The 24,241-nt window shown below is 38.1% G+C and overlaps 5 protein-coding genes across 10 annotated transcripts; 1 reads left to right on the forward strand and 4 right to left on the reverse strand.

Annotated features, from left to right (window-relative positions):
- Positions 1-639: 639 nt before the first annotated feature.
- On the reverse strand, positions 640-4,960 carry LOC140778709 (probable GTP diphosphokinase RSH2, chloroplastic). Its single transcript, XM_073123547.1, has 6 exons — positions 3,926-4,960; positions 3,532-3,717; positions 2,030-2,490; positions 1,734-1,892; positions 1,310-1,661; positions 640-1,141 (listed from the first exon to the last, which is right to left on the reverse strand). The coding sequence occupies exons 1-6, from the start codon at positions 4,646-4,648 to the stop codon at positions 854-856; spliced, it is 2,169 nt and encodes a 722-aa protein (XP_072979648.1). The 5' UTR covers positions 4,649-4,960; the 3' UTR covers positions 640-853.
- A 1,922-nt stretch (positions 4,961-6,882) lies between these two features.
- Positions 6,883-9,950, reverse strand: LOC140778710 (protein GAMETE EXPRESSED 1). 4 transcript variants are annotated; one of them, XM_073123548.1, is made up of 8 exons: positions 9,826-9,950; positions 8,883-9,458; positions 8,193-8,780; positions 7,964-8,090; positions 7,694-7,880; positions 7,460-7,616; positions 7,304-7,377; positions 6,883-7,213 (listed from the first exon to the last, which is right to left on the reverse strand). In XM_073123548.1, the coding sequence occupies exons 2-8, from the start codon at positions 9,359-9,361 to the stop codon at positions 7,017-7,019; spliced, it is 1,809 nt and encodes a 602-aa protein (XP_072979649.1). In that variant the 5' UTR covers positions 9,362-9,458; positions 9,826-9,950; the 3' UTR covers positions 6,883-7,016. The 4 variants fall into 4 exon arrangements, with proteins under 4 accessions (XP_072979649.1, XP_072979651.1, XP_072979652.1 ...); XM_073123550.1 differs by having other exon boundaries at positions 8,883-9,305; positions 9,826-9,938; XM_073123551.1 differs by having other exon boundaries at positions 8,883-9,252; positions 9,826-9,914.
- A 593-nt stretch (positions 9,951-10,543) lies between these two features.
- On the reverse strand, positions 10,544-13,750 carry LOC140778713 (protein trichome birefringence-like 16). Of its 3 annotated transcripts, none has more exons than XM_073123556.1 (5): positions 13,500-13,750; positions 12,759-12,965; positions 12,444-12,632; positions 11,939-12,134; positions 10,544-11,797 (listed from the first exon to the last, which is right to left on the reverse strand). In XM_073123556.1, exons 2-5 carry the CDS (start codon positions 12,910-12,912, stop codon positions 10,975-10,977), a joined length of 1,362 nt encoding a protein of 453 aa, XP_072979657.1. In that variant the 5' UTR covers positions 12,913-12,965; positions 13,500-13,750; the 3' UTR covers positions 10,544-10,974. The 3 variants fall into 3 exon arrangements, with proteins under 3 accessions (XP_072979657.1, XP_072979654.1, XP_072979655.1); XM_073123553.1 differs by having other exon boundaries at positions 12,759-13,014; XM_073123554.1 differs by lacking the exon at positions 13,500-13,750 and having other exon boundaries at positions 12,759-13,493.
- Positions 13,751-15,072: 1,322 nt separating this feature from the next.
- LOC140778716 (oryzain gamma chain-like) lies at positions 15,073-18,143 on the reverse strand. Its single transcript, XM_073123559.1, has 8 exons — positions 17,889-18,143; positions 17,680-17,801; positions 17,494-17,609; positions 17,339-17,412; positions 16,156-16,420; positions 15,845-15,976; positions 15,454-15,589; positions 15,073-15,309 (listed from the first exon to the last, which is right to left on the reverse strand). The coding sequence occupies exons 1-8, from the start codon at positions 18,074-18,076 to the stop codon at positions 15,269-15,271; spliced, it is 1,074 nt and encodes a 357-aa protein (XP_072979660.1). The 5' UTR covers positions 18,077-18,143; the 3' UTR covers positions 15,073-15,268.
- A 3,059-nt stretch (positions 18,144-21,202) lies between these two features.
- Positions 21,203-24,035, forward strand: LOC140778714 (serine/threonine-protein kinase RIPK-like). Its single transcript, XM_073123557.1, has 5 exons — positions 21,203-22,016; positions 22,134-22,269; positions 22,735-22,871; positions 23,081-23,204; positions 23,293-24,035. The coding sequence occupies exons 1-5, from the start codon at positions 21,633-21,635 to the stop codon at positions 23,856-23,858; spliced, it is 1,347 nt and encodes a 448-aa protein (XP_072979658.1). The 5' UTR covers positions 21,203-21,632; the 3' UTR covers positions 23,859-24,035.
- Positions 24,036-24,241: the final 206 nt, after the last annotated feature.

Here is a 24,241-nt window from a genome sequence, read left to right on the forward strand (position 1 = left end):
ACATGCCAGATTCTATTATCCACTACCACAATTCCCAAATATCAGAACAAGAAAATAGCTCAATTTGAGTAGTAAATGACGAAAACTGGAAGCTGACACCTGAGAGATTCGAATGATTGGATTTATACGACAAAAAAATCAAAAGAATACATCAATTCTGGTAAAGCAAAGCAAAACAAAGCATTACAGATCAAACGTTGTGTGCTATAACTACCAGAGCGTGACTGGCAGTAGAATTTTCACAGCCAAGAGCATGAATAGTAGTCAAAGTTGTACAGAATTAAGAAGAATCATACATGAGCATCCCTATTTAACCAGGACCTCACAAACTACACAGATGGTTGTCAAAGATCACACGTGGACAGTTATATTGCAGCTGTCCAGAATCTTTGCAACCACAAGATTCTATGGAAAGCAGTCATGAGAAAGATATCAAGAGCCTGTGGATCACTTGGGATTAGAATGATGTCATAGCTTCCCTCACTGGAGCAAAGAAACAAAAGGTTTGAAAAAGTGCTTTAGCCTACCAGGTCTCCCTCCGTACTTGATTTTTCCTGCAGGAAGCTAATCGCTTTAAAGCGTTTCTGAAACATGTTAACTGTATGAATAATAGGAAATGAAAGAGGACAGTGGAAAAGATGAGATAAGGATACAAAATATTTAATCAACTTTTCAGTCAACATAACAACCCCCTTCATCCGTTTAACAGCTTCCACATTTCAAATGGATTAAGGGGCTTACTGTACAATTCATTTATACGATAAATCAATGGACATACTAGAACATGTTGACATGGTAATTATAGGCGTAGGTCAGCTTCTCCTGCCACCCTGGCAAGAGAGGGAGGAATTGGTCAGCCTCTCCAACCACCCCGGCCAGAGGTGGTGAGCCCTCCCTCGTACATCCGCTGGATTTCCTCCCTATACTCAGTCAAAGACTTGTGCGGAAGGGCTGGTGTTAGCTCCACCACATCCCCCATATGCAGCTTCTGACTGGGATCGCTCACAGGCTCGTGATTCAGTCTTGGTCTCAATTCCTCTTTCAGAGGGAAACTGTAAGCGCTCCATCTCGAGCTCCCTCCCCCAATTCTTTCCAATAAATTTGTCACAGTTGAGTTTGCTGGGAACTCATGCACAGACATCTGAAATCACCAACAACCACGTCAACTAAGTGACTGTCTAAACATCATACAATCAGTAATGCAAAGGTTATAGAAAGATGTAACTGAGAGAAGGAAAATCATGCCTCCGTGTTCTTACTTCACAAAAGAGCAAATGTACAAACAAAATTCACATCAACAAGAACAAACCTTTTCATTTTCCAGCATGATGATGAAAATGGGTCCATCGTGGTTGCACTGGCGTGTGTATGAATAAGGACAGTCATCAGAATGAGAAGGAAACGGGCATGGTGGCCTAATAATATTGGAGTTGCCAAAAGACAAGGACTTGTCATTGCCCATTGTTTCACACTGCCAAGTGACAACCCATCTTGCCCATTCCACCATCTGGAGCACAAATGAGTGCTTGCAGCTACCTTCCTTGTATCTCCAATGCGCAGCAAATCCATATTCTGCTTGTAAATGCATTTCCCTTGTTCGGATCTGAACTTCCAGTGGGAGCATATCTTCACTCTGAACAACAGTGTGTAGAGATTGGTACCTGCAACTAATAATCAGCATGATGTCCGAATTTCAATATTGAATTAACATATCAGAATACTCAATTACATACCCATTCAATTTGGGATGACTTATGTAGTCCTTGAATTTTCCAAGAGCTTTTGGCCACAACTTATGAACAATATCCAGCGCTCTATAACAGTCTTCTTTGTTATCTACTATTAGGCGTAAACCATGGATATCATGGATCTCATCCACACTCAGCTTCTTCCTGAGAAAATTTTGTAGCAACCTAGTTAGCCTCATATAGGAAACAAGAATTGCGTTTTCTGAAGTAGAAACTTCATTATAGGGCAGATAACAAAGAAACTATGTAGAAACATTTGTAAATTAGAAGGACAAACACACTTTAGCATCTTGCAGTAGATGCTGTACAAGCTCTTATGCCTCCCAGATAGAACATGATAAGGAACACCTTCATCCTTTAAACCTTTTTCTAGTTTCTCCACAGAAGATGCAATAAGTCCTTCATCAAAGGATTTCACAAGTTTAGAGGATAACTCTTTGTGCTGCTCTGGATTCAGATGCTTGAAGCAAATATTTTCTAACTTCTCTTTCCAACTAGAGATTCCTAATCTATTGGCTAAGGGCACAAAGATCTCCAAGGTCTCTTTTGCAAATCTCTGTTGTTTTACCATAGGTAGTGCTTCTAAAGTCATCATGTTATGCAGCCGATCTGCCAGCTTTATAAGAACAGCTCTGGCATCAGCCATCGCAAGAAACATTGTATGTAATCTGTCAGCCTCAACAGTTTTGCTTGCAGTGTTGCTGTCACGAGCAAGCTTGCTTAAATGGCTTAACTTTGAGACCTGAATAAGTTGCAAAGAAGCAGTTAAAGTTTTATCTTCCGAGTCTATAAGCAATAGTAGATTCAGCTATAATTTGAAATGAAAAAAAAAAAAAGAGATAGGACTACTTCAGATAGTTATAATTTATAAAAGTTTCTTACAAGTCGAAGTACTATTACTAGAAAAAGATGTACCTCACGAGCTGATACCATAAAAGCAATAGAGAACAAATTAATGGATCACACGGATGCTACAGTGAATATCTTGCCAAATGATCGCACCAATATTCATCTAATAATTCATCACTATACAGATGGATAAATTATCTGTTACGTAAGTGTCAGAACTGTGTACTTTTCATCTAACACGCCACTGGGAACGCTATTTAAAAGACGACTCAGAAAACTGGAAACAGTATGTAAAAGATGACTCAGAAAAATATCCTGATTATCATATGTATGAAATAGTATTATACTATTATCACAAACAAACAACCAGTCTACATCTGTCAATCCAATATATCTGATCATTAAATAACTGTGAGATAAAGAAAAGCCACACTTCTTGATAGTCTAGCTAGCTATGCAAAACAAATAAAGAACAGGCAGGCCAAGAATAATCTGACAACTTATAAAGTGAAACCAGTCAATCACAGTCCTCATTCTCCACAAAGAACAGTTACATGCATCTCTGATTCCAAACTAACAATAATAACCTTCCAGTAAAAGATCTGAGATTAATAAGATTTAATCTAACTATTATCGAAGTAAAAAGAAAATAAGTGGATGGAATGATAATAAGATAAATAGATATAAAGCAAATCCATGATCTGTTAATTTTAAGTGGCCTAATAATGTGTCTTCAGGTATTCTGAAAATTAACTGGAAAAGTAGTAAATGGCACAGAAGGACCCATCAAACTAGACAAGAAAGCTTTGCACTACAAGTATTCTGATAATTAACTAAAAAAGTCGTAAATGGTCATCTCTCCATGATATAAAATGTTGAAACAGAATTGAGGAAATTGACCGTAAAAAAATAAAATAAAATAAAAAGAACATACCCCTTCAACAAGATCAGCTACACCAGCTCCAAACATATGAAATATATGATCATAATCCATAAAAGAATCATCTATTGCATCATGTAAAAGCCCTGCTGACACTACTGTAGCATTAGCACCAATCTTTGCCAACAGAACTGCAGTCTCCACACAGTGCTGCAAGTACGGATCTCCGCTCGCCCTCATCTATCAATTCATAAAAAGATATATCAACTTCAGTAAAACCTTCAAAGAGAGACTATAAAGCTTTAGAAATCATTGAAGATAAAGATAAATATGGAGAAGGCCAAGAAACTAAGCATTCCAAATCTATACAAGACATCTGAACGCAATCGTGCTTGAAAAGAAAATTCCTATTTCATTTGAGAAACAATTAGATAAAAGAAGCAATCACCTGTCCCCTGTGAGCTTTCTCAGCTTCATAGAAAGCCTTCACCACAAGCTCCTCGTAGAAAATCTTATGCCTTGATTGAGCTCCAGCAAGCAATTCCCTCGCATAGGGCTCAATAGATGGCTCCATCTCATCCAATTCAAATGTCAGCTCCTCAACATCAATCCCACTTTCCACCTGACCACCCCCGTGCAGTGGCAAACTCGGCGACACGTAATCCAAGCAAGAACCCAACGCATTCCTCACAAACCCACTAAAAAGCCGATCCCTTCCAGCCTTCCAATCGCTTCCCATCCACTCTCGGGGCGGCCGCAACACCGGCGGGCTTCGAGAAGTTCCGCTCCCACTACATGACACCGGGCCCTGTAACACGGACACAGGGCTATGGTCCCGGCACTTGAACGATGAAGACGACGGGTACGAAGAGTATGAGTAGGAGCTGCCGATTTCGTCGGATCTCTCGTGCCAAAGCGAACCAATCTCGTCGCCGCCAGTAAAGGTCGACGAGGGCCCGTGGCGGGTGGCAGCGGCCGAGGACGAGAAGAGGCAGGAGAGTCCGCCGGCGATGGGCTTTTGGGCGGAGGTGGAGGACGACGGGGAAGCGGATGAGGAAATGATATCAAAGTCCGGGAAGCCATGGGAGGCGGAGATCTGAGAAGAGTGGTGGGGAGCGGAGCAGACGCCGCCGGCGGGGCTCGCGTAGAGGGCGATCGCCGGCACAGGCATGGCCACCGGAACTCTAGATTCCTCTTCCCCTTTTGACGGCTCGAATTAGGGGAATCGTGATAAAAAAGCGGATACTGCTCAGCTTTGGGGGCTCAAATTGCAGCTCAGGAACCCTAATTTCGAGCCCGAGAAGACGAATTCGAGGCAGGGGGGAAGAGGATTTGGAGGAAAGGAGAGAGCTCGATGCGATTTGAGCGAGAGATACGGGAGACCTAATATTAAGGGAGAAGAAAGTATAAGTTGGGAAAGGTGAGAACGGTCGAGAGAGAAGGAAAGGAAGTAGAGAGAGAAACGGCAAAATAATTTTCTTTTCCTTTTTCTTTTTTTTTCTCTTTCCCTCGTTTGTGGTTTGGATTTTAGTGCGGGAGAAGAAGAACCTGGCACTCCCGGCTAAAGCATAGAGACCAGGAGAAGTAAATGACGGAATCACGGAATTGCCACCGGGAAAGGAGATATTAGATTATTAGCTATTGCGATCTAAATAAATAATGTACACCCTTTTTTCTTTCCCCACATGAAAATAAAATGCTACTCTTCCTTCTGACAAAAGGCTTTGAGATCTTATTGAATCAATATATTGGTGGTAAGGTTGTGGCCCAGGGGAAATAATAATAAATAAAATAAGTGGACTTTCTCCTACCATGATTAAAGATAGAGTTGGATAAGTCTCTAGTCTAATAAGATAATCATCGATAAGCTCTTATCAAGGGTTAAATCATTGAATAGGCATGGGACTTTTAAATAAGAAAAAACTAAATAGGAAAGAAGTGATGGATAAACAAACACATACTTAATTTTTTATTTGAGAAACTTGCAAGGACGAATGGATGATGACCAGAGGAATAATAAGAAATTTCTCGAGGATAATAATATTATAGATGACTTGGTACCCCCAGTTTAACCTCTGATAGTTACTTAACGGAATTAAAATGGGTAGAAACGTGGTAAGGAACATAATGATAGATTAGGGGGGCGTTAAGGGTGGTATTGTTTTTGGAATCTGGAGAGGGTTGGCAGAAGACAAGGGTAGTGAGTGAGTACCTGCGTTTAATCACGTCAGGTCCAGGGAGTTGGCAAAATGGACGGTCTCTGGGAAGCACGTGCGAGGGAGGGGGCTTGCGGTTGATCGATTTCCGCCGCTACACACGCAGACACGTTTCTGCGGTCATCGCCACGTGGCTTCGCGAAGAGGGATCGTAGCCGTTGCTGAGACGGCCCGTGGTGGTCGTGCGGAGCACACGTGTCGGGACTTGGATAATGGAGTTAGATGTGTAAGATTTCTCTTTAAAGAATTATAACTGCGGATAGGACGTAAAGAATTATTGTTTACGTCCAGAAAGTTAGCCTGATTTTAAATTTAAGCTTTTTAAAAGTTGTGATTATTAAGTTTTCCTTTCAGAATTTACTGTGCTAATACTTAAATTAATAAAAGTTTATTGATACTAATATTTCTTACCATAAGCAAATTGGTAATGTTCAAAATATTACGCTCGTAAATAAGTCGATAAAATAATTTTCTTTTCAAATTTATATCAGCTCAATTTGAATAAGCCTAATAGTTAAAAATTCAATATAATATATATATATATATATATATATATATATAATTTGAGTTTATTAAATTAAGCCTAATTAACTCGGCTTCGGCCACTCGGCTCAATTCAAGCCGAGCTCGAGCTTAGACATAATTCAGCCAAGCTCAACATGCTCTCTTTTTTTAAGATAGCCGTACTAATATCGGTATAAAATTAAATTTAAGAATAATTAAATCTTTATATATCTGAGTGATTAAATAATTATAATTTAATATAGACCACCTGAGAATTGCATGCTTAATATGTACTTTTATTACGTGCTTAAGTTTAAAGGAATATAAAGGAGGAACACTGGAATTTACCCTATGTTAAATTTAAACCTAGCATTATTGTTTGTAATATAAGGAGTGGTAATTCTTTTGATCTGTTTTGATAAACAAAAACTTAGCAACCGTGATATCTTCGTATACAAGTATACAACCAGTCATTGATCTTATCGAAAGCTCTCCTAGCAACCTCTCTGGATTCGCTTAACACTGTAGCACTTTTATGTTCACTCTAAAGTGGAGGAGGATAAGGATGACACCTAAACAAGCATAACAAGTAGCATATGACTCTGTCGTATTGTCATGCCTTGCCATTGCAAGCAACCATAACTATGCACTCAATCTACCAATGGAGGAGTACAAGAAACAAGTATAGATCCCAGAAAGAATTTGTAGTATTATTGATTTCTATTAAGGTGAAAACGTTTCTAACAAAACTTTTAGCTCTGATTACATAGCCAGAGTATAGTATCTTCTGATGAATTTATAGTGATGTAGAAGTACAATTTATTGCCTTCTCCGAGGTCGAAGGTCATATCTTCTGGTAACTGATGTTGTAGTGGTGGAATTCTCTGCAACTTCTTCTGGCAAGATGTAGTTTGGATCCACATCGCTATCTATATCTTCTGGCAACTCCTTGCAGATCCATGAGTACTTGCTGATACTCTCATCACTCTCTGTGCTATAAGACAACAGTTTGTTCCCTGTATCACAATAGCAATATCTCATCAATTATTACAAATTTATCATCTTTGCCAGTAGTAAATGCTCATCAATTGTTATGAGTACCTAACCTGAATTTTCTTCTATTGCCCTAACCTTTTCAACCAATGTTTGCAGCAACTGATGGTTTAGTACCTCGTAATCTCTGCAAAGTGAATGACAAATGAATGCCAATTTTTTTTTTTTTCTGATAAGCTTACAAGTAATATCGATAAGCTAAGTTTTACCTGTAAGTAAATATAGAATGCAAGACTTGTATTGCTGCTGCAGCAAGGAATGCTATTCGAGTTAAGAACACTTTAGACATTATCCAATTTTGCTTACTGAAGTCATCCTCTCCAAGTCTTACTAATCCAAGCTCAACGACAAGTGTTATACAAAGACCTATCAGAAATTAATGCCGTTAAGAGACTAACTCTGGACATTGTTTTGAACTCAAGGATGTATAATATAAGCATTACCAAAATATAGTCGGCCTCGGATGCTGAATGTTTGTTTTGCACTAGTCAGCATGTAGAGAAGAAAAATGACACAAGAGTAGAAGAAGAATGACTTGATGAAACGAGACTCGATCAAAATAGCATTATGTAGTGCAAAGAGTTTATCCAGTGCTGAAAAAATATTTGCTTGCTTCAGTTCAAACTCCTCCTGCCGGTAAAATGAGTTCAGCATCTCAATAGATGAAGAATAAGTAAACAAAATGGAAAACCTTGAGATCCAAAATAACTCACCTGAGCAGCTAGTATTGATTGTGAATTTTGGATAAGAAGATCATGGGCCTTCTGGATTTGCTCTTGTCTAAGTAGTAGCTCTTCCTGCTGCTTCTGACCAAGCTCTGCTAGTTTCTGTATAGTTTCCCTGACAAGACAACAGAAATTTCACAGAAAGATAGAAGACATAAGAGAAGCAACTAAGGAAATAGCACTTCAACCCAATTTCGATGAATAAATAGTCTGATACCTGCTCTCTTCAAGTGCTTGAGATTGAAATTTTCTAAGGATATCTAGACCTTCAAGTGCCACTGCCTGTCCATCTAATAGCCGTTTTTGTTTCTCCAAGGACATTCCTGCTACATCTCCAATATCATTAGCGGTACTTTGAAGATCTTGCATCTTTGAGGACATGGAATTGCCGACGACCTTAATCTCTTTCTCTATATCCATAGCTTCCTCCTTCAATTTATCCATCTCATTGCCCAATATCTCATAGGACTCCTCTAAGCGCGCCATGCCTGACTCTAGTTTTTCCCTCATCTCTAAGTGCCCTTCTTTTAGTTCTGATTGAGATGCTGCTATCTCCTTAGATTGCTCAATAATAACCTTTGAATGCTCCAACACATCATTAATCTGGTCCTCAACTTCCCTTGATGCCTGTGCCAATTGCTGAGTTTGGACTTCTATTGAAGCTATTGAATCATGAACTTTACTAGACTCTTTTAGGATTTGCTCTGATCTCTCCCCAATTATCTCTAGCTTATCCTCAGCGAATCGAGACGATCTCGTTAAATCATTAACCAACTTTTCTGTTCCATGCTTGAACGCTTCAGCTCTGAACATTTCACATCCAGTTAAAATCTCAGTAAAAGAAACATTTTAAGAAATTTAACATGACATCATGCACTATGCTGGAATAACTTGGAGAGTACTTAACTGTAATTGGTGGCAAAGAGTGTTAGTCTCAAGAAAGAATTCAAGAAAAATCTTTTGGTCGAAATCGCTCAACTTCTTGCGGCAATGCACCATAAGTACTCCTGCGTCACAATGAGGAAACCTTGACCTACCAGAGTCCTCTTGAAAGCAATTGCTGAGGTCCCATGCCAACCTTGATTGCTTCTCTTTATCAGCCATGATCTCAGAACAACTAGAGAATAGATTTTGATACGCATCTTGCCAGCAATTTCTTGGTCCAATCAATCTATTCCTCGCATTCTCCAGTAACTTCACTCCTTTTGGATTATCGAGGTTTCCCATGAAGAATTCAGCAATTGGTTCTCCCACATCCTTCTTCCAAGTGCCATGGCCTGGAGGAGTTGTAGAAGAAGAGGAGGAGGAGGAGAACCATCTAAAGCTATGACTAATGCGAAATAAACATAGTAAGGCCAACAAAAAGAGGTGATGCATATTGCCCATGATGTGAAGATCTGAGAACTCGGATAAAAGTTTAACCTCCAACAGTCGTTTTATGCTAAAACTGAGGATTATATGTAGAATAAAGTTTCCTCTATGCCTGTAAATTTTCGCATTGTAAACCAACAGAGGAAACTTATTATTAATGACGTGAGAAAAAGGAAAGAGAAGCACCGACTTGATCAATCCAATAATAATAGGAAAAAAGAAATATTCTGACAACAAATCTTTGTATGAACTAGTGTTTAAACATGGTAACTTGCAGTGCAACGCGACCTATTCTTAATCCATCCTGGAATTAATTAACCAGCATCCCCTCATGGAAACAAATCTACCAAGGCAAGTATAAGAAGGAATAACATTTAAACTTGATAGAAGGAAAAAATGGAAGCTTCCAACAATTGCCATATAAAGACTTTTCTTCTCAAAGTTTTCTCAGCCAACCATGAAGAACAAAAATTTGTTACCTGGGGACTCATCAATGTAACAAAATTCCCCTGCTCTTTATCTATCCTTTAGTAAAGCGAGCTTCAGTAAGCATGCATGGTCTCAGAACTTCGGAGTTAGAACATAAACAGAAGAGAAAGACTTAACTTTAGAACATATAGATGAGAGAGAGAGAGAGAGAGAGAGAGAGAGAGAGAGAGGCCTCTCTGTCATCCAATAGTTTACGAAGAGTCGTACTAAATATATGTCACACAGACGATGAGATGTGAAGAGATGCTTGCCGTTTAGGGACGGTTGTTAAGTGAAAGGATGTCACGTCCGCAGATAGTGGTAGTTTAACTAATTAGTGCTTAATTTATTGCTGCTAAGTGAGGGCAGATTCAATAAATATGGTAGGAAGTTATAGGTAATTAATGTGATTTGGTATAATTAATACTTCCCCTGTGAAAACTCTCTTTTCATTTTTCTTTTATCTTGTTTCAGCTCGATATGTTAAAAATCATTTAAATTGAAAAGGTTGAAAGAAGAGTAGAAACCAAATTGAAGAAAATTCATTAGCAAAGTATTCACAAATTTTGAGTAGATTCACATGGACTCACATACAAGTTGAAAGGTTCTTTTATACCACAGTGCCAAATAATAAAACTAAACCAAATCAAGAACATGAGTGATCTTTATAACCAGAAGAAAGAAATGCATAACCCTCCATACGTGAGAAAAAAGAGAGACCTTTCCAAATGAAACGAAGGCTGACAGTACTGAATGCTGCTAAGGACGACATCATTTGTTTTCATTTAAAATGAATACTAAAGTCGTAATTTATAGACAAACATGTGTTTATAATACTACATTGACAACTACAAGCAAGCTGAAAATGTTGCTCTCACCCATCAGAAAACAAAGAGCCCACAATAACTCTGAACTATATATATGTACCTGCCACCAACATTTTAACAATGCTGTTCATGCAATATGAACTGATTCACAACATTGCTTAGTTGATCCCTTCTGAAACGAACCAATGCCAATGCAGCAACAGCACAAATGGTTGCACAGAAATATTTGCCGCAAAAAGAAAAAAAAAAGACCAAAAGAGAAGAGATCCGCATCGGTCAACAAACTACCAGAAGTTCTTTGATTTTGTTCCGCTATGACCTCTAGATGTTTGCTTATAATTGTGCAGCAAGGATCTCATTCCATGTATCAGGAATACCTGGTAGGCACCAATGCAAGCAGTCCTGGACACCTTCTGCAGCTTTAATACTGTACCTTGAAATATGTCCCTCATCCCTCAATTGTGATAGAGCAGTAATGTCCAAAAGCTTAATCCCTGTGCCATTCACAGCTCCCTCAGCATCAGCATCATCAGAATGATCCTGAGAAACAGTATTTCCACCTGCTAGGGAACTCATACTGTCACACCTACCTCCAGTATTCCAGTCACCATTGATGAAATGCCTAGGAGATATTGATCTGAAAAATATTTTTAGCCGTGGATGATGAGGGAGCTGAGAATTCAACCACTTAACAGTACTGTGAATAGCAAACTTTTTGGCGTTCCAAATCCGTGCAATCTTTCTATTGGTATTTGGAGCTCCTCGAACATACATCTCCCACCTGTTTGCATTAAGTTTCCCTCTATTCCAGTGGTGCCCAGAGTTAAGAACCAGAACATCGAATTTATGAAGATTCTGCTCCAAAAATGCCGGAGGGCGGTCAAGGTGCATAGCATAACTTGTAGCTGGGTCTGCTACATTCAGAGGCTCCAATTCACACAGGGTTGATGACCAATAGAATAGAATGGTAGTATTGGTTCTTGGGAATCTATAAGCCCAACCGTTTGGTCTCTTAGCGCCAAGTTCTTGAACAAAACCATAATCTCCACCAACATCTTCTGCATCTGGGCTTTCTTTTCCAACCATACACATAATTGACTGGAACATCTGTCTTCCTAAAGAATCACCGACATAAGCAATTGTTTTGTCCTGCATCCTGGAATCCATCTTAATTAGCTGGAGTTCAAAGCACAAATTTCCTTCTACTTAGCTTTTAATAAATAAATATCATCAATAGCATATTCACACTCATGAATCTGAGGTATAATGCATTCAGAATCAGCAAAAAATGTTGTACCTTCTCAAGAATTCAGAACCTTCAAATTCTGGCATCTTGCAACCTTCAGGTTGCCATTTGAATTTCTCATAGGAGAAATCTACACGTTGAGTCAATCTACAAGCCCACATCTCAGAGAGCCATCGTTTACATCCAAAACCAGAATACAACGGTCTTCTGTCATCCGCAATCCATTTTCCCTTCCCATAGTTACATCCTACATATTTGCTCAGAACCTTCAGACATTTCAAAATCTAAAGAACATGTCATTAAAAAAAACTTATTTTAGAGGAAAAATAGAACTGAAAAGTATAATTACAAATACAGTTTAAACATATATGTATAACTGAGCTAACATAGAATTTCAAAATAAATAATTAGATATAAGGAGTCAGAAGGCGAATAACATGGCTGCAGATTTTCGTGAATCACTATGAAAATATTAAACCAAGTGATGACATCTACCTGTTACAACAGAAAAGGGAAAGGACCAAAGAATGTAATCAAGTATAAAAATAAAAATTACCTTCCCTCTCCTGCAGTATTGTTTCTGTATCCTTTTTTGCTGTGTGGGATGAGCTTATTATTGAGGAACCCAGTGGTGATTCAGTGAGAACTTTGTCTGCTCCCTCAGTCAATGGCCTCACAAATGTATCTGCATTTGGAAAATCTTCCTCTGCAGAGGGATGATGATGTTCGTATCTCGAGCGAGCTACTGAAGAATAAAGAATAGCAGGGCAAACCACAAAAGAACAAAATGGAAATGTCACTATAAGGTGAATCAACCAAGGAGAAAATAGAAAGAGAAGATGGTATCTCTAGAGATAAAAATTAAACAAACCTGGAGGAAACAATGCCAATGTATCTGGGGGTAGGATGAAAGCAGATTGATTTGATGCTTTCTCCCATCCCCAAACAAGAAGTATCGTGCTGAGAGCGATAACAATGATCTTAAGTTGGTTACCTCTCACTCCATTTAAGCTCCCCAATTTCATCCCTTTATTGATTTACCAAAACGCAAACTGCACCTGTTCTGCGTCGAATGTACCTAGGAACCCTCCACATATTATTGAGACACAATTGGCTTAAGCATACAACTGTTCCAGTAACAAGAAGAGCAGAACTTAGAAACTCCTCATTAACCCAGTTGATCTATAATACCACATTACAAAATAAACGCAGGAGTGAAGAATTATCCAACAAAAGGGCACTTCAGAAGATCATTTGGAACACAAAAACCTCCAATTCCCTCGTCCAGTAAAAGTGTACTGTAAACATGTATTAGTTCTATCTTCCTTGGGTCAACCAGCCACTTAAGTTTTCACAACGTAAACATGGTAGAAAATTGCACAACTTAAAGGAGGTATCTCGCCATCTCCACTCAATAGAATCTTAAATTTACTTTACCTAAAAGGAGGATTCCAGGCTTTCAAGTACAGTGACTATTTCTAATTCGGATAGCACAATAACAGATCAAAACACGTATTAAAATCTACACTACAAGAAAAGGGAAGAACCTCAGAATATCGCTATCACTCTTTAATCGGACAAAATGAAGACGAATAAAACTTAGCAATCTTACCGCAATGGTGAATATTACTCTCGTCAGAGTAGAATACTTTCAGAATCGATCCAAAAATTATTCTCTACGGCGATTCCAACTACCAACCCCAATTAAAACGAAGATGAAAAAGGACCGGAAAGGGGAAAGCTACAACCGAGAGAGGGAGAGGGGGGCTGGAAATTGGGGCTTTTATGCAGCCCACCGCTTTTCTCTCATTCGCTGAGAGAGAGAGAGAGAGAGAGAGAGAGGGAGGGAGAGAGGGAGAGAAGTTGTTCTTTTTCTTTTTTAATATTTTTAATTATCTGGAATGAATAAGTTATATAGAAAAAGTGAACGGATTGCCGTTAACTTCTGCGGTCCAACTGTTTCTACGACGATGGTTACCAAAAGGAGGAAAGGATCAATACGATCCTATCCAAAATGTTTCTATGATTTATTTTGCAATTTGATTAACGATCCAGATCATGTTCCTTTGGATGACTGAGAATTGCGATTAAAATTGTTCGAGGTACAATAATTCTAGGAATACAAACAGCGAGATGTTTCACGAGAGTCGTGTTATTTATTAGGAGAATTATAATTATTTTTAGAGTGGTTCTATTTTATCGTAAAGACAATTATTTATCAATCGATTTGATAAATATCTCATATGTTAAAATTCTCAATGGTATAATAGGAATGTAAAAAAATAAAAGATATTACTGATTTAATAGATAATCACTATTTTATTTTTCACATTATTTTTAATAATTATATTATCTTAATAGTTTATTAAGTAAAAAATATATTTTTTTTACTAAGAGTAATATATATATATATTAGAATAAGAGTATTGATGCCTTTCTATAATTAATTTGATCGAAATTTAATTAATTTTCATCTCTTTGATTATTTTTTATTATTTATATATATTTTTTATTAGTTTAAGATTGATTTAAATTAGATTTAATAACAGATAGAGATAGAAAATAATATTTAAATTAAAATCTATCTCCAAATAATCAAATTTAAATGATTTATATTAAATAATATCTTTTATAATTAAGGCTAATCATATCTATCACAATTATATTTATAAGAAAGAGAAATCTTAACCGAAAAAAAAAACAGTAATCCAAAAGTCATGCAAAGAATCAGTATAAAATTAAGATTATAAAATTTAGATGAGTATTGAAGTATTTGTCTTAATTTTATCATTATTATTGTCGCACCAGCGTGGTGCTCCCTTCTTAAAAACAGTAGTCGAAAAATCCAGTTTGAAATTTTGGAGGCTTGCACTGATTTGAAACTTTCAGTAGAAAATAAAAGTTGTAAATCAAATAATTAATAAGAACTTTTAGTCAGTCCATTCAGATAAGAAAAGCAACTGAGATTTTCTAAAGCAGTGGCTGTCATTGCCCTTAATCCGGGTCGAAACTACCCTTAGGACACCTCATTTATATAATCATACTTCCATTCTTCATATATATGTTCATGGTTTCCCTATATGTTTCCAGCAAAGGCATGAAACCAAGTACTTTTGAGTTGAAGAGAAGCCTAGCATACTAAAGAAATTTTAAGTAAATGGAAGAACAAGATAATTATGCACAAATATCATAATGGGGCAGTGATTTATATAGATGGGATTTTATCTCTTTCTTACATCCTGCAAAATAATTCACATAATATAGTCCAATACACCATCTTATCCAATACAATGTGTACAGATCCAATAGTACTTTCGTGCTGTAGGTACAAATAACTATGAAACAAGTTCATAAGAAAGAAGCATCTATTCCGTGGCTTCTCTAAGCAGCAATAATCGGATAGGAGGAACAAGTAGCAACACCTGCAAAAACCTCATCACAATCAGAAATCAGGTTTGGATATCTGTCCTAAAATTTTGAGCCTTGGAACCATGTCTACAATAGCTCATATGTCTCGTAGAAGAAGTATGCCTGAGCTTTGGCAAACATTGAGTAAAGCTTCTTACCGCACATGTTCTTCCCCAGCTCCATTTTGAAGTAACCATCAAGACCCCAGTCAGCTCCCCATGAGTTCTTGATTAGCCAATATGGAACACCATTCTCCACCCCATAGCCAACAGCGAGAACAGCATGGTTCACATCCTATACATCGGATGAGAGTTAACACACTTTAGTGGGCATGGAAGTTGAGTGAATAAGAACATCGCAGTTTCCTACTCATCATTTACCATAGCAAAATAACTATTTACAAGCAAAGCAGCAGATTTTAGTTGACAGCACCAATTACTACAGATATGTTGCCCATAGAAATTTACAAATGTTGACAAGAAAAGGGAAAATAGGCGACCTTCTTATCTTAAACAAGCATAAGGAATGATTGAATGTTAGATAACTCACAGTAGGAGCATTGCCACATGTTTCACTAGAAAAAACTCCAGCTTTGTATAATCTGAATTCCTTGATCACTTGAAATGCAACACTAACTGGACGAACCACTCCAACTGCATGCTTCAACTCATCTTCAGCACCCTTTCCAGATAGTAAGAAAGAAGATCAATCAACTTAGATGATCAGCATTTAATTCAAAATTTTGTAAGCAACAACCTTTGACATTCTTGATTTATTCTTCATAGAGGAAATATTATCTGGCAACCATATAAATATATAATTGAAAGAAGGTGGAAAGAAGAAATATATATGTTCCTCACCATGGTGATGTTAACCGAGTCAAGAACCTTAACACCAACAGTCTCGGGTTTAAAGCTGCAAATACCATTGACTCCAGTATAAGGGTACGACTCCTCTGTGTCAAGGCCTCCGTTGTACTTTATATACTGAAAGGCTTGTGATGGCAGCCCACCGTTGCAGCCAAAGTTATTGTATCCATAGGCACAGTCGACCAGCTGCTGCTCAGACAATAAGATGGGCTTTCCAGTAGCTTGTGTATATGCTGCCTCAAGTGCCCCTGTTGTGCTGCACAGTTTGAGCATCAACATTATCAGAACTTTAAGATTTACATCTGGAAAATCTCAGATTATTGCACTAGGATGAATTAAATTGTTCTTTCCATATTAATAGTCTGAAAAAGTAACTGATGGATGATGTAAAGAAAATTTAATATTGAATAAAGAAAATCTTTGGATTTTAAATACTGAGTGTTGGTGATTAGGAATTTAGATGTCTGCAGAGCATCGATAAATTTGTAAAATATCTTGATACTGAACCTATGCAGTTGGATATATGCAACCACTTGAGTCTAGCTTTCACTGTTATTCATATATGAGCTATCACCTCTTGGTCTTCATTTTTCATTAACTTGGTCTATTTAAACTTTAAAGCCACTTAATTGACTGGATGCCATTGAAACTTGCCAAAATGAAGCACAAGGAGACTATAAATGGGCACTAAAGTTGGTAATAAGGATAGAGATGAATCGGATACCTAATAAATCTGCCTGATTTATACAACCATTCATAAATGTGATAGTACATTAGTACTTGGATATCTAGCATTATTCAAGAAAATTAAAAATTATTTAGCACTCAGGCAAATGAAAGTAGTCAAAGTTTTCTATCTCCAACACAGTTTCAGCCTTCTCCCTAACTCAGACTCATGGTTAGCACTTTATATGACAAAATTAATTGCATGAGTTCACAAAATTAGGAGGCTATCACTTATCACAACATATCATCGATTGATCAAAGTGACTCATAAATGCAACCAAATCAGCAAACAAATATTTGTTATAGAGGAGGATCAAAATTCCACAATTTTCATAATGTGAGAAACTGGTTACTGCTCATGAGAACAAACTATAATTGCAGTCTAAAGACTACATCAACAACATTAATTTAATTTAGTCAATCCGAAGGAGAAGCAAGCATCCGTTACCTAAAAGTCCAGCATGATCCACAGTGCCTCTGATCCTTCACCTGACTAATTATCCCATCCTCTCTCCAGTCTTTCTGCAAGGGCAGCTTCGTAATTCCAAAAATCAATCAACAAAAACGAGAACCGAAAAATTTATTGATCTCTCTCTCTCGTACCGTTACGGGGAGAACCGTATCCGTCAACCGGTGGTTCCCTTTCAACGTAGCCGAGCAGTTCTGCGGTGCGCCGAGCCGGCTCCCCCGGAACTCCTCCCAGCTCAGATCCGCGAACCCTACATCACCGAAGCCAAGGTTAACCCGAGACAACCAACGGTTACGATCGAAATATGTGGCAAATCTTACGGTTGATCCCGAGCTTGTAAGATAGCCCCTTCTTATTGGTAGATCTGATCAGCTCCAAGCTCTCCGCAAAGATCCCAAACCTCAGCTTGATTTCCTCCACGCTCTCATATCTCTTCCCATACCTAAATAGATTTTTTTTTATAAAGAAAAAGGACATGATTAGGGAAGATCGAGACCGTCAGATCGCCAATAAGTGATCGAGATGCTACCTCTTGGCGAAGCGGGCGAAGTGGAGCGCTTCCCTGGTGCGGCCGAGGACGGCGAGGAGGGACGACTCGAGAGAGTCGATCCGATCGGTGACGGATCGGATCGGGTTGGACTCGTCGAAGTCGGTCCGGGCCGCCGCCAAGGAAATGGAAAATACGGTGAGTAGGAGGAAGATGACAAGGCGAGCCATGTGGCCGGCGATGCTTGGCTCCAAAGATGAAGGGGCGGAGGCAGAAGTAGCTGCGCTTCGCCTTTTATGGAGCCAAAGAGCGGGGATATATACGCAGGATTATACGTGACGCAATTCATGACGTTTTAAACGTGATGTGATTGGAATCACTTAATCCCCGATATAACCTTCATGTGTACCGTTGGATTTCGTTCGTGGGTTCTCAATATTGGGATTTTTGTAATTTTAGGTAATAGATTTTTTTTTAAGGTATTAGATCTTGGATACAATAATTTTTGACCAAACTAGTACCTCATAAACATTATTTATTAAAAACACACCACATGCAAAACTTAATATTATATTTTTTTTTATAACCCTCACTAAAATGTAAAACTTATTATATGAATTTCCTAAATTACTCAAATGTTTCATGTATGACAGTAAAAAAAAAACTAAAACAAAGACTTAATCAAAGTTGATAGAACGTCAAACTTCATCAGCATTTTTACTAGCAGCTATAGGAAAGCAGATAAAAAGCTACTTAGATATTTTTATAAAAGGTGAACAACTCGGATTGGCTGCGGCGCTGGACCCAGTTCCAGCCATGAATGGAAGATGGAGGAACCGTTTCTCGTTTGCTAAGAGAAATGGTGGAACTTAGTGATAACTGAGTAATTTGCATTATACTTTTTATTGAGGCAAATGGGATATTGATTGTTCCAGTGAAAATGACACTGGATATTAGTAAATCAATGGTGTCATAAAGTCGAAACTCCAACTATTAGTACAACAAATTAATCTAGTTTATAATCTAAGTGGGCTCTTGAGTTATAAAAAGAAACATAGATGTAGTTATCTTTGGCCCCTCTACTTATTTAATACGACTTCCCAGCGTACCTAATACTTTAGAATATCTTATCAAGAATAAAAATAAAAAACCTTAGAATAGGTAGGTGAGATGCGACAAAAGCTTTGAGGTCTAGTGTGACTGCGGAACTACAAGGAGAGTGCGGATCCAACGTACGTCAGCAAGAAACGTGGGGTGGCTTATTACCTCCTGCATCACTCAACGAGATTTTTCTCACCAGTTTCTATTCTTAACGCTAGTTAATGTGACGTTAAGCCAATAGGAAGTTAGAGTCGATTGAAATCTTTTGATGGCCTTCATTGTCGTGGTATTGGACTCGTCCGAACCCATACAGATTAGATTCCGTAGAGATTTACAACTCTTTTACTATTGGTTGAATTCCACATCAACCAAAGTGATTCCTTTGTTTACACTACCAGTTGATGGGAGGTGCAACATAAGGATTTATATATCACATAATATCTTTTGGCTCTTGTTTGTTTGAGCTCAGTGTTTCTCAACTTAGCCTGGCACTCTGACACAGATTAAATAACCAAATATTTTTTTACTCCTTTTTTTTTTCAATCTCTAACTAAGTTTACTCCTAAAAAATTTAAATAATTTTAATTTTATATTTGACATGATTTAAATCTATCAAATTTATTATTAAAGTCAAAAAAAAATTTGATCTATTAATTTTATATATTGTTTATTTTTCACCAACATTAATATTTTTTGTACCTTTTAACACAATCAAATACTATATTTTCTTAGCCCAACAGTGAAAAATAAGATTAGCTAAACTTAGTTTGGGCTATCGGTCAAATGATGAGGCCTTCTAGGTGTTTTGAAATATTGATTCTAGAATTTGATATGGGCTTGGATTTGTGTATCACTCTTATATCCAAATCTATATACTCATCTATTGAAGAAATTCTTATCCTAATCTACTTTCCATATATCCAAATAATTCAAATACTATGGAAACAGTAATAGACTACATTATTCGTAAGTTTATATTTATTATGCATTTTTAAAGGATAGTGATATATTGGCCTGCATGAAACCATTTTTAATTAGACTCCTCTTTTATTAGTTTAATTTTTCATGGCATATTGTATGTAAATTTTTTTTATTAAAAAGGTTTTATATGAGTGTCACATGATCTATTTTATGCAATATATTAACCGTTTTAATCTTATTTAAAAAGAGAGAGAAGTTGAAGGTATAAAATTTTAAATATTTTTATTAATATTATTGACCGAGAGAACTACTTAGATACTTGAAGAATCAAAATATTACAAAAAAATAAATGAAAGGGATGTTATGAAAATAACCAATAATTCGCAAGAAAGTCTAAGTATAATTATCTAAACGGACAATCATAAGTCTCAGCGTTTTCATTAAAAAATCAAAAAAACACGCACAAGCACAAATAAGAATAATAATAATAAATAAATAATCACAATTCGTGGATAGGAGTTGAAATTAGAATTTATCCACGTATAAAATATGCTAATGGATGACACAAATCTTGCTATGCTGTCTCTCACAGAGCACAGCCTTTTCTTTTCTCTGTTCCCTTCTCCACGTTCATATGTACGCGTTAACGTTGATTAGAATGCGATTCAATCATCGTGCAAAATAAGGAGGCTTCAATCTGGGGACCGGAAAAACCTACTTCTCAACTCAAACTGCGGCTAGATTTCTTTTTTGTTCCCGTAGTTTTCTGTGGGCGGGCACCGGACAAGATAGTCTTTGTTTATAGTTTCTCCTCAGATATTTTTCTTCTCTGCTGCAATTGGATAGGATTGAAGTTGGTACAAAGCCAGTTTCCGGATGACCCGGTCTCATATAAATATTCAAAATAGGTTGGTTTGGTAGCACTTGTGCAACTGCAGTTTCATATTGGTGCCACCTCAGTATATGCATTGGTAGATTTGACCTGCATTTTTACCCGATTACTTAATCGTTAAATCTAATATATTATCGGGTTAGATGTAAACAGAGCGTCATCTATGATAACGATAATTACAAACTAATGCATTTTTCGTGTGCTTCTCCTCGTCTGCCAAGCTTGTTTGTTTAATAGGTGAAAGAGACTAATCGAACTCCCCCATTCCAATTAGAGCTCAACAACCAATCGCATACCGAAAGAAACCATGGCGGATGGCAAATCTACTACTGGTAGTTCATTGGCTGATGTTGGTTGGTGGAAGTCGACATCTCTTTCTTCATGAAAGGCGTGTGGCCGTGTGGGGTTAATTTAAAAGAATAATATTCTAAGATTGCACTCCTAAGATTCTTCCATGGCACACAGTGTTCTTGTGGTGATCCTAATCTTGAAAGAAGAACCCATTTCTCATTTTTCTGTTGCTTTGCTCTTGGGAATTTGAAGTATATCCTCATAAGGAAGTAATTAATCTTTGCTTGTAGTCAACCCTCAACCTATATGTTTCTTTAACACAAGCCCATGCACTTGTTTAATAGTTTAACATGCTATACCACTCAACTCCTTTCCTACATTCTGAGTTCCCCCACAGTTTTCTTTTCTCATTCACAAAGACTTGAGGAAAACCAACCACTATATAAAGTAGAACACAGCAACTATTCCAGCTAAGAGCAAGCGTCTATATAATCTTTCCGAGATATTTCGACCTTCCTCAAGGTATCTGCTCCTCCTTATCCCTTAGGAAATAGATAGGCGGCTTAGCTTTATATGCAAAGATGTCCAAGCGTTCATTGAAGTCGTTCTTCATGGCTTGCTGTGGAAAATTCGACGAGAGCTCAACGCAAAAAGGGAAGAGAAGCTCCGTCTCGAGTTCCAATTCAAGGACGTCATACTCCAATCTTAGCAAGTCCTCAGGAACAATCTCCCCTGAGGACTTGTCCTTAACACTTGCAGGATCCAACCTCCATGTTTTCACCCTTGCTGAGCTCAAAGCCGTGACGCGCAACTTCTCCATGAGTAATTTCCTCGGTTCAGGTGGTTTCGGGCCAGTCTACAAAGGTTTTATCGACGAAAAACTGCGCCCGGGGCTAAAAGCGCAGCATGTAGCAGTGAAGTATTTGGATTCAGAAGAAGGGCTGCAGGGCCATAGAGAATGGCTGGTAAGAACTACCACAATGCCTTAATCTAGTTTCTTGTAAGTGATTATGAGTTGTATGTTTTCTTGATGCTAAACCTTTTTTTGTTTTTGTTTTTGTTATGTGATATGAATATCGCAGACTGAGGTTATCTTTCTTGGGCAATTGAGACATCCCCATCTGGTGAAACTGATTGGCTATTGCTATGAAGACGATCACAGGATGATAGTGTATGAATTTATGACCAGGGGAAGCTTGGAGAACCATCTTTTTAGAAGTAAGTCTACTTTGCTCCTATTTTTCTTCTTGTCATTTTAGGTTGAATTCAATTTGTAGGATAACAATTTTCGTGAATTTACAAACCATTTGCATTCGAAATGCAGAGAGTTCTGCATGTTTTCAATTGGCAGACTTGGGATTTCTTTCTCTGTCATCCTGTTCCTAAAAAGCTGTTCAGCAATCAGCATCAGTTCTAATCTTTGTCAACTGATCAAGTGCGCCACCTCACATAAAAAAATATAAAAAATTAGCCTATGAATCATTCTTAAATTTATCTGGATTAAGGCATTTATAGAAAGAAAATCTTGGAAGCAAGTCTAGCCCAAATTTTAATGTAATCCGTTACAACTGTCATTATCAATTTTGGCTTCTGAAACTTTACATGAGCACCACTAGAATTGACAGTTAGCAAAGCTATAGATGCATGGTTGAGTGCTGACCTTAATTTTATAATGGATTGCAGGGTTCTCTGCTTCTTTGCCATGGTCGACAAGAATTAAGGTTGCGGTGGGAGCTGCCAAGGGCCTCGCTTTCCTTCATGAGGCTGAGAAGCCGGTGATCTACCGCGATTTCAAAGCTTCGAACATATTATTAGACTCGGTAAGTCTTTATCATGCTAGTCTCAACTCTCCATTAAATTTATTCCACGAGGTAGAGCAAGTCCAGCTAGCAAAACCTATCCTGATTAAACTTTTGATCGTGAGAGCAACAACGCTTAAATGCATCTCTCATCTACGTTTCACTTCATTTCCATGACGACTAAATCCATTGCGCCTAGCTGACTGAATGTTTCTGAATCAACTTCTCAGAACTACGAGGCAAAGCTTTCGGATTTCGGACTAGCAAAGGGTGGCCCTGAAGGAGATGACACCCACATCACGACGCGCGTCATGGGCACACAGGGCTACGCCGCGCCTGAATACATCATGACTGGTGTGCATCGCACCAACCTGCGAACATACTTGATTCCAATTCAGCTGCAATCCATCCAAAACTAACATTAGCATCACTTGTCATTCAGGTCATCTTACTGCAAAGAGTGATGTCTACAGCTTCGGAGTAGTACTCCTCGAGCTGCTAACTGGCCGGCCGTGCGTGGATAGGACGCGGCGAAGCCGAGAGCAGAACCTCGTGGATTGGGCCACGCCTTATCTGAAGAAGCCGGATAGGTTATACCGTATAATTGACCCCAGCCTAGAGTTGCAGTACTCTACCAAGGGTGCACAGAAGGCTGCTCTAGTGGCATACCAGTGCTTAAGCCGCACACCCAGATCAAGGCCTCGCATGAGAGAAGTTGTTCAGGCATTGGAGCCTCTTCTGGAGTTAAAAGATTGTGCACCTACTGGACCCTTTATGTACACAGTGGTGGTGGAGGATAGCAAGGATAAGGAGGTGGATACAAAGATTGAGACGAAGAATAAAGCGAGACACCAATGCCATCAATATAGGCACAGGGTAAGGCATCCGAATGCAGCTGTTCATGCTGAGAGAGGACTCAACAGGGAGGTGGATGGGAATGGCTCCTATGTTACAACCCTGGGACACTACCTGAGCTCCCCAAGCTGCAACCAGGAAAGAGGAGCGTAGATTGTATCAAAGAACAAGTCCAATTAATTAGCTGTGTATATAAAGATGTCAGAATGACAAACTGATAGTCTATTCGATTACTGTACCTATCATTTGTTGACTTTTTCGTGTGAAATTGAGAGCAATCTCAATGTGATGTCCCATCCTGATTAGAAATGTTATGGGTAATTAACCACTTATGATATCTTGGACGCTAATTAATTAACAAGTAATACGAACAAATTTTGCATATAAGACTTTCTTAGCACGAAGGATCCGCAGTAGTCAAGCTCATCTGGATCAGCACATAGCAAGCCAATATGCTTGAGGTCCTCCTATCAAATTCTCTCGGCCTTCCTTCAAATCTCTCTCTCTCTCTCTCTCTCTCTCTCTCTCTCTCTCTC

The sequence above is a fragment of the Typha angustifolia genome, chromosome 15 (genome assembly GCF_048772165.1).
Source record: "Typha angustifolia cultivar Huaian chromosome 15, ASM4877216v1, whole genome shotgun sequence".
Classification (NCBI taxonomy): Eukaryota; Viridiplantae; Streptophyta; class Magnoliopsida; order Poales; family Typhaceae; genus Typha; species Typha angustifolia.

Excerpts from the sequence above, each read along its gene's own strand:
- LOC140778713 (XM_073123556.1), bottom strand. The coding sequence starts at position 12,912 with ATGAAATTGGGGAGCTTAAATGGAGTGAGAGGTAACCAACTTAAGATC. Across the intron at positions 12,633-12,758 it reads ATTGGCATTGTTTCCTCCAG|TAGCTCGCTCGAGATACGAA; the intron begins GTTTGTTTAATT and ends TTTATTCTTCAG. Across the intron at positions 11,798-11,938 it reads GGTTCTGAATTCTTGAGAAG|GATGCAGGACAAAACAATTG; the intron begins GTACAACATTTT and ends GATGGATTCCAG.
- LOC140778716 (XM_073123559.1), bottom strand. The coding sequence starts at position 18,076 with ATGGCTCGCCTTGTCATCTTCCTCCTACTCACCGTATTTTCCATTTCC. Across the intron at positions 17,610-17,679 it reads TTACAAGCTCGGGATCAACC|GGTTCGCGGATCTGAGCTGG; the intron begins GTAAGATTTGCC and ends TCGGTGATGTAG. Across the intron at positions 15,310-15,453 it reads GCTGGGGAAGAACATGTGCG|GTGTTGCTACTTGTTCCTCC; the intron begins GTAAGAAGCTTT and ends AGGTTTTTGCAG.
- LOC140778709 (XM_073123547.1), bottom strand. The coding sequence starts at position 4,648 with ATGCCTGTGCCGGCGATCGCCCTCTACGCGAGCCCCGCCGGCGGCGTC. Across the intron at positions 3,718-3,925 it reads AGAAAGCTCACAGGGGACAG|ATGAGGGCGAGCGGAGATCC; the intron begins GTGATTGCTTCT and ends ATGAATTGATAG. Across the intron at positions 1,893-2,029 it reads ATCTACTGCAAGATGCTAAA|GAAGAAGCTGAGTGTGGATG; the intron begins GTGTGTTTGTCC and ends AAATTTTCTCAG.
- LOC140778710 (XM_073123548.1), bottom strand. The coding sequence starts at position 9,361 with ATGGGCAATATGCATCACCTCTTTTTGTTGGCCTTACTATGTTTATTT. Across the intron at positions 8,781-8,882 it reads ACTCTTTGCCACCAATTACA|AGCTGAAGCGTTCAAGCATG; the intron begins GTTAAGTACTCT and ends TGAAATGTTCAG. Across the intron at positions 7,881-7,963 it reads AATCAATACTAGCTGCTCAG|GAGGAGTTTGAACTGAAGCA; the intron begins GTGAGTTATTTT and ends TTTTACCGGCAG.
- LOC140778714 (XM_073123557.1), top strand. The coding sequence starts at position 21,633 with ATGTCCAAGCGTTCATTGAAGTCGTTCTTCATGGCTTGCTGTGGAAAA. Across the intron at positions 22,017-22,133 it reads AGGGCCATAGAGAATGGCTG|ACTGAGGTTATCTTTCTTGG; the intron begins GTAAGAACTACC and ends TGAATATCGCAG. Across the intron at positions 22,872-23,080 it reads CGAACATATTATTAGACTCG|AACTACGAGGCAAAGCTTTC; the intron begins GTAAGTCTTTAT and ends TCAACTTCTCAG.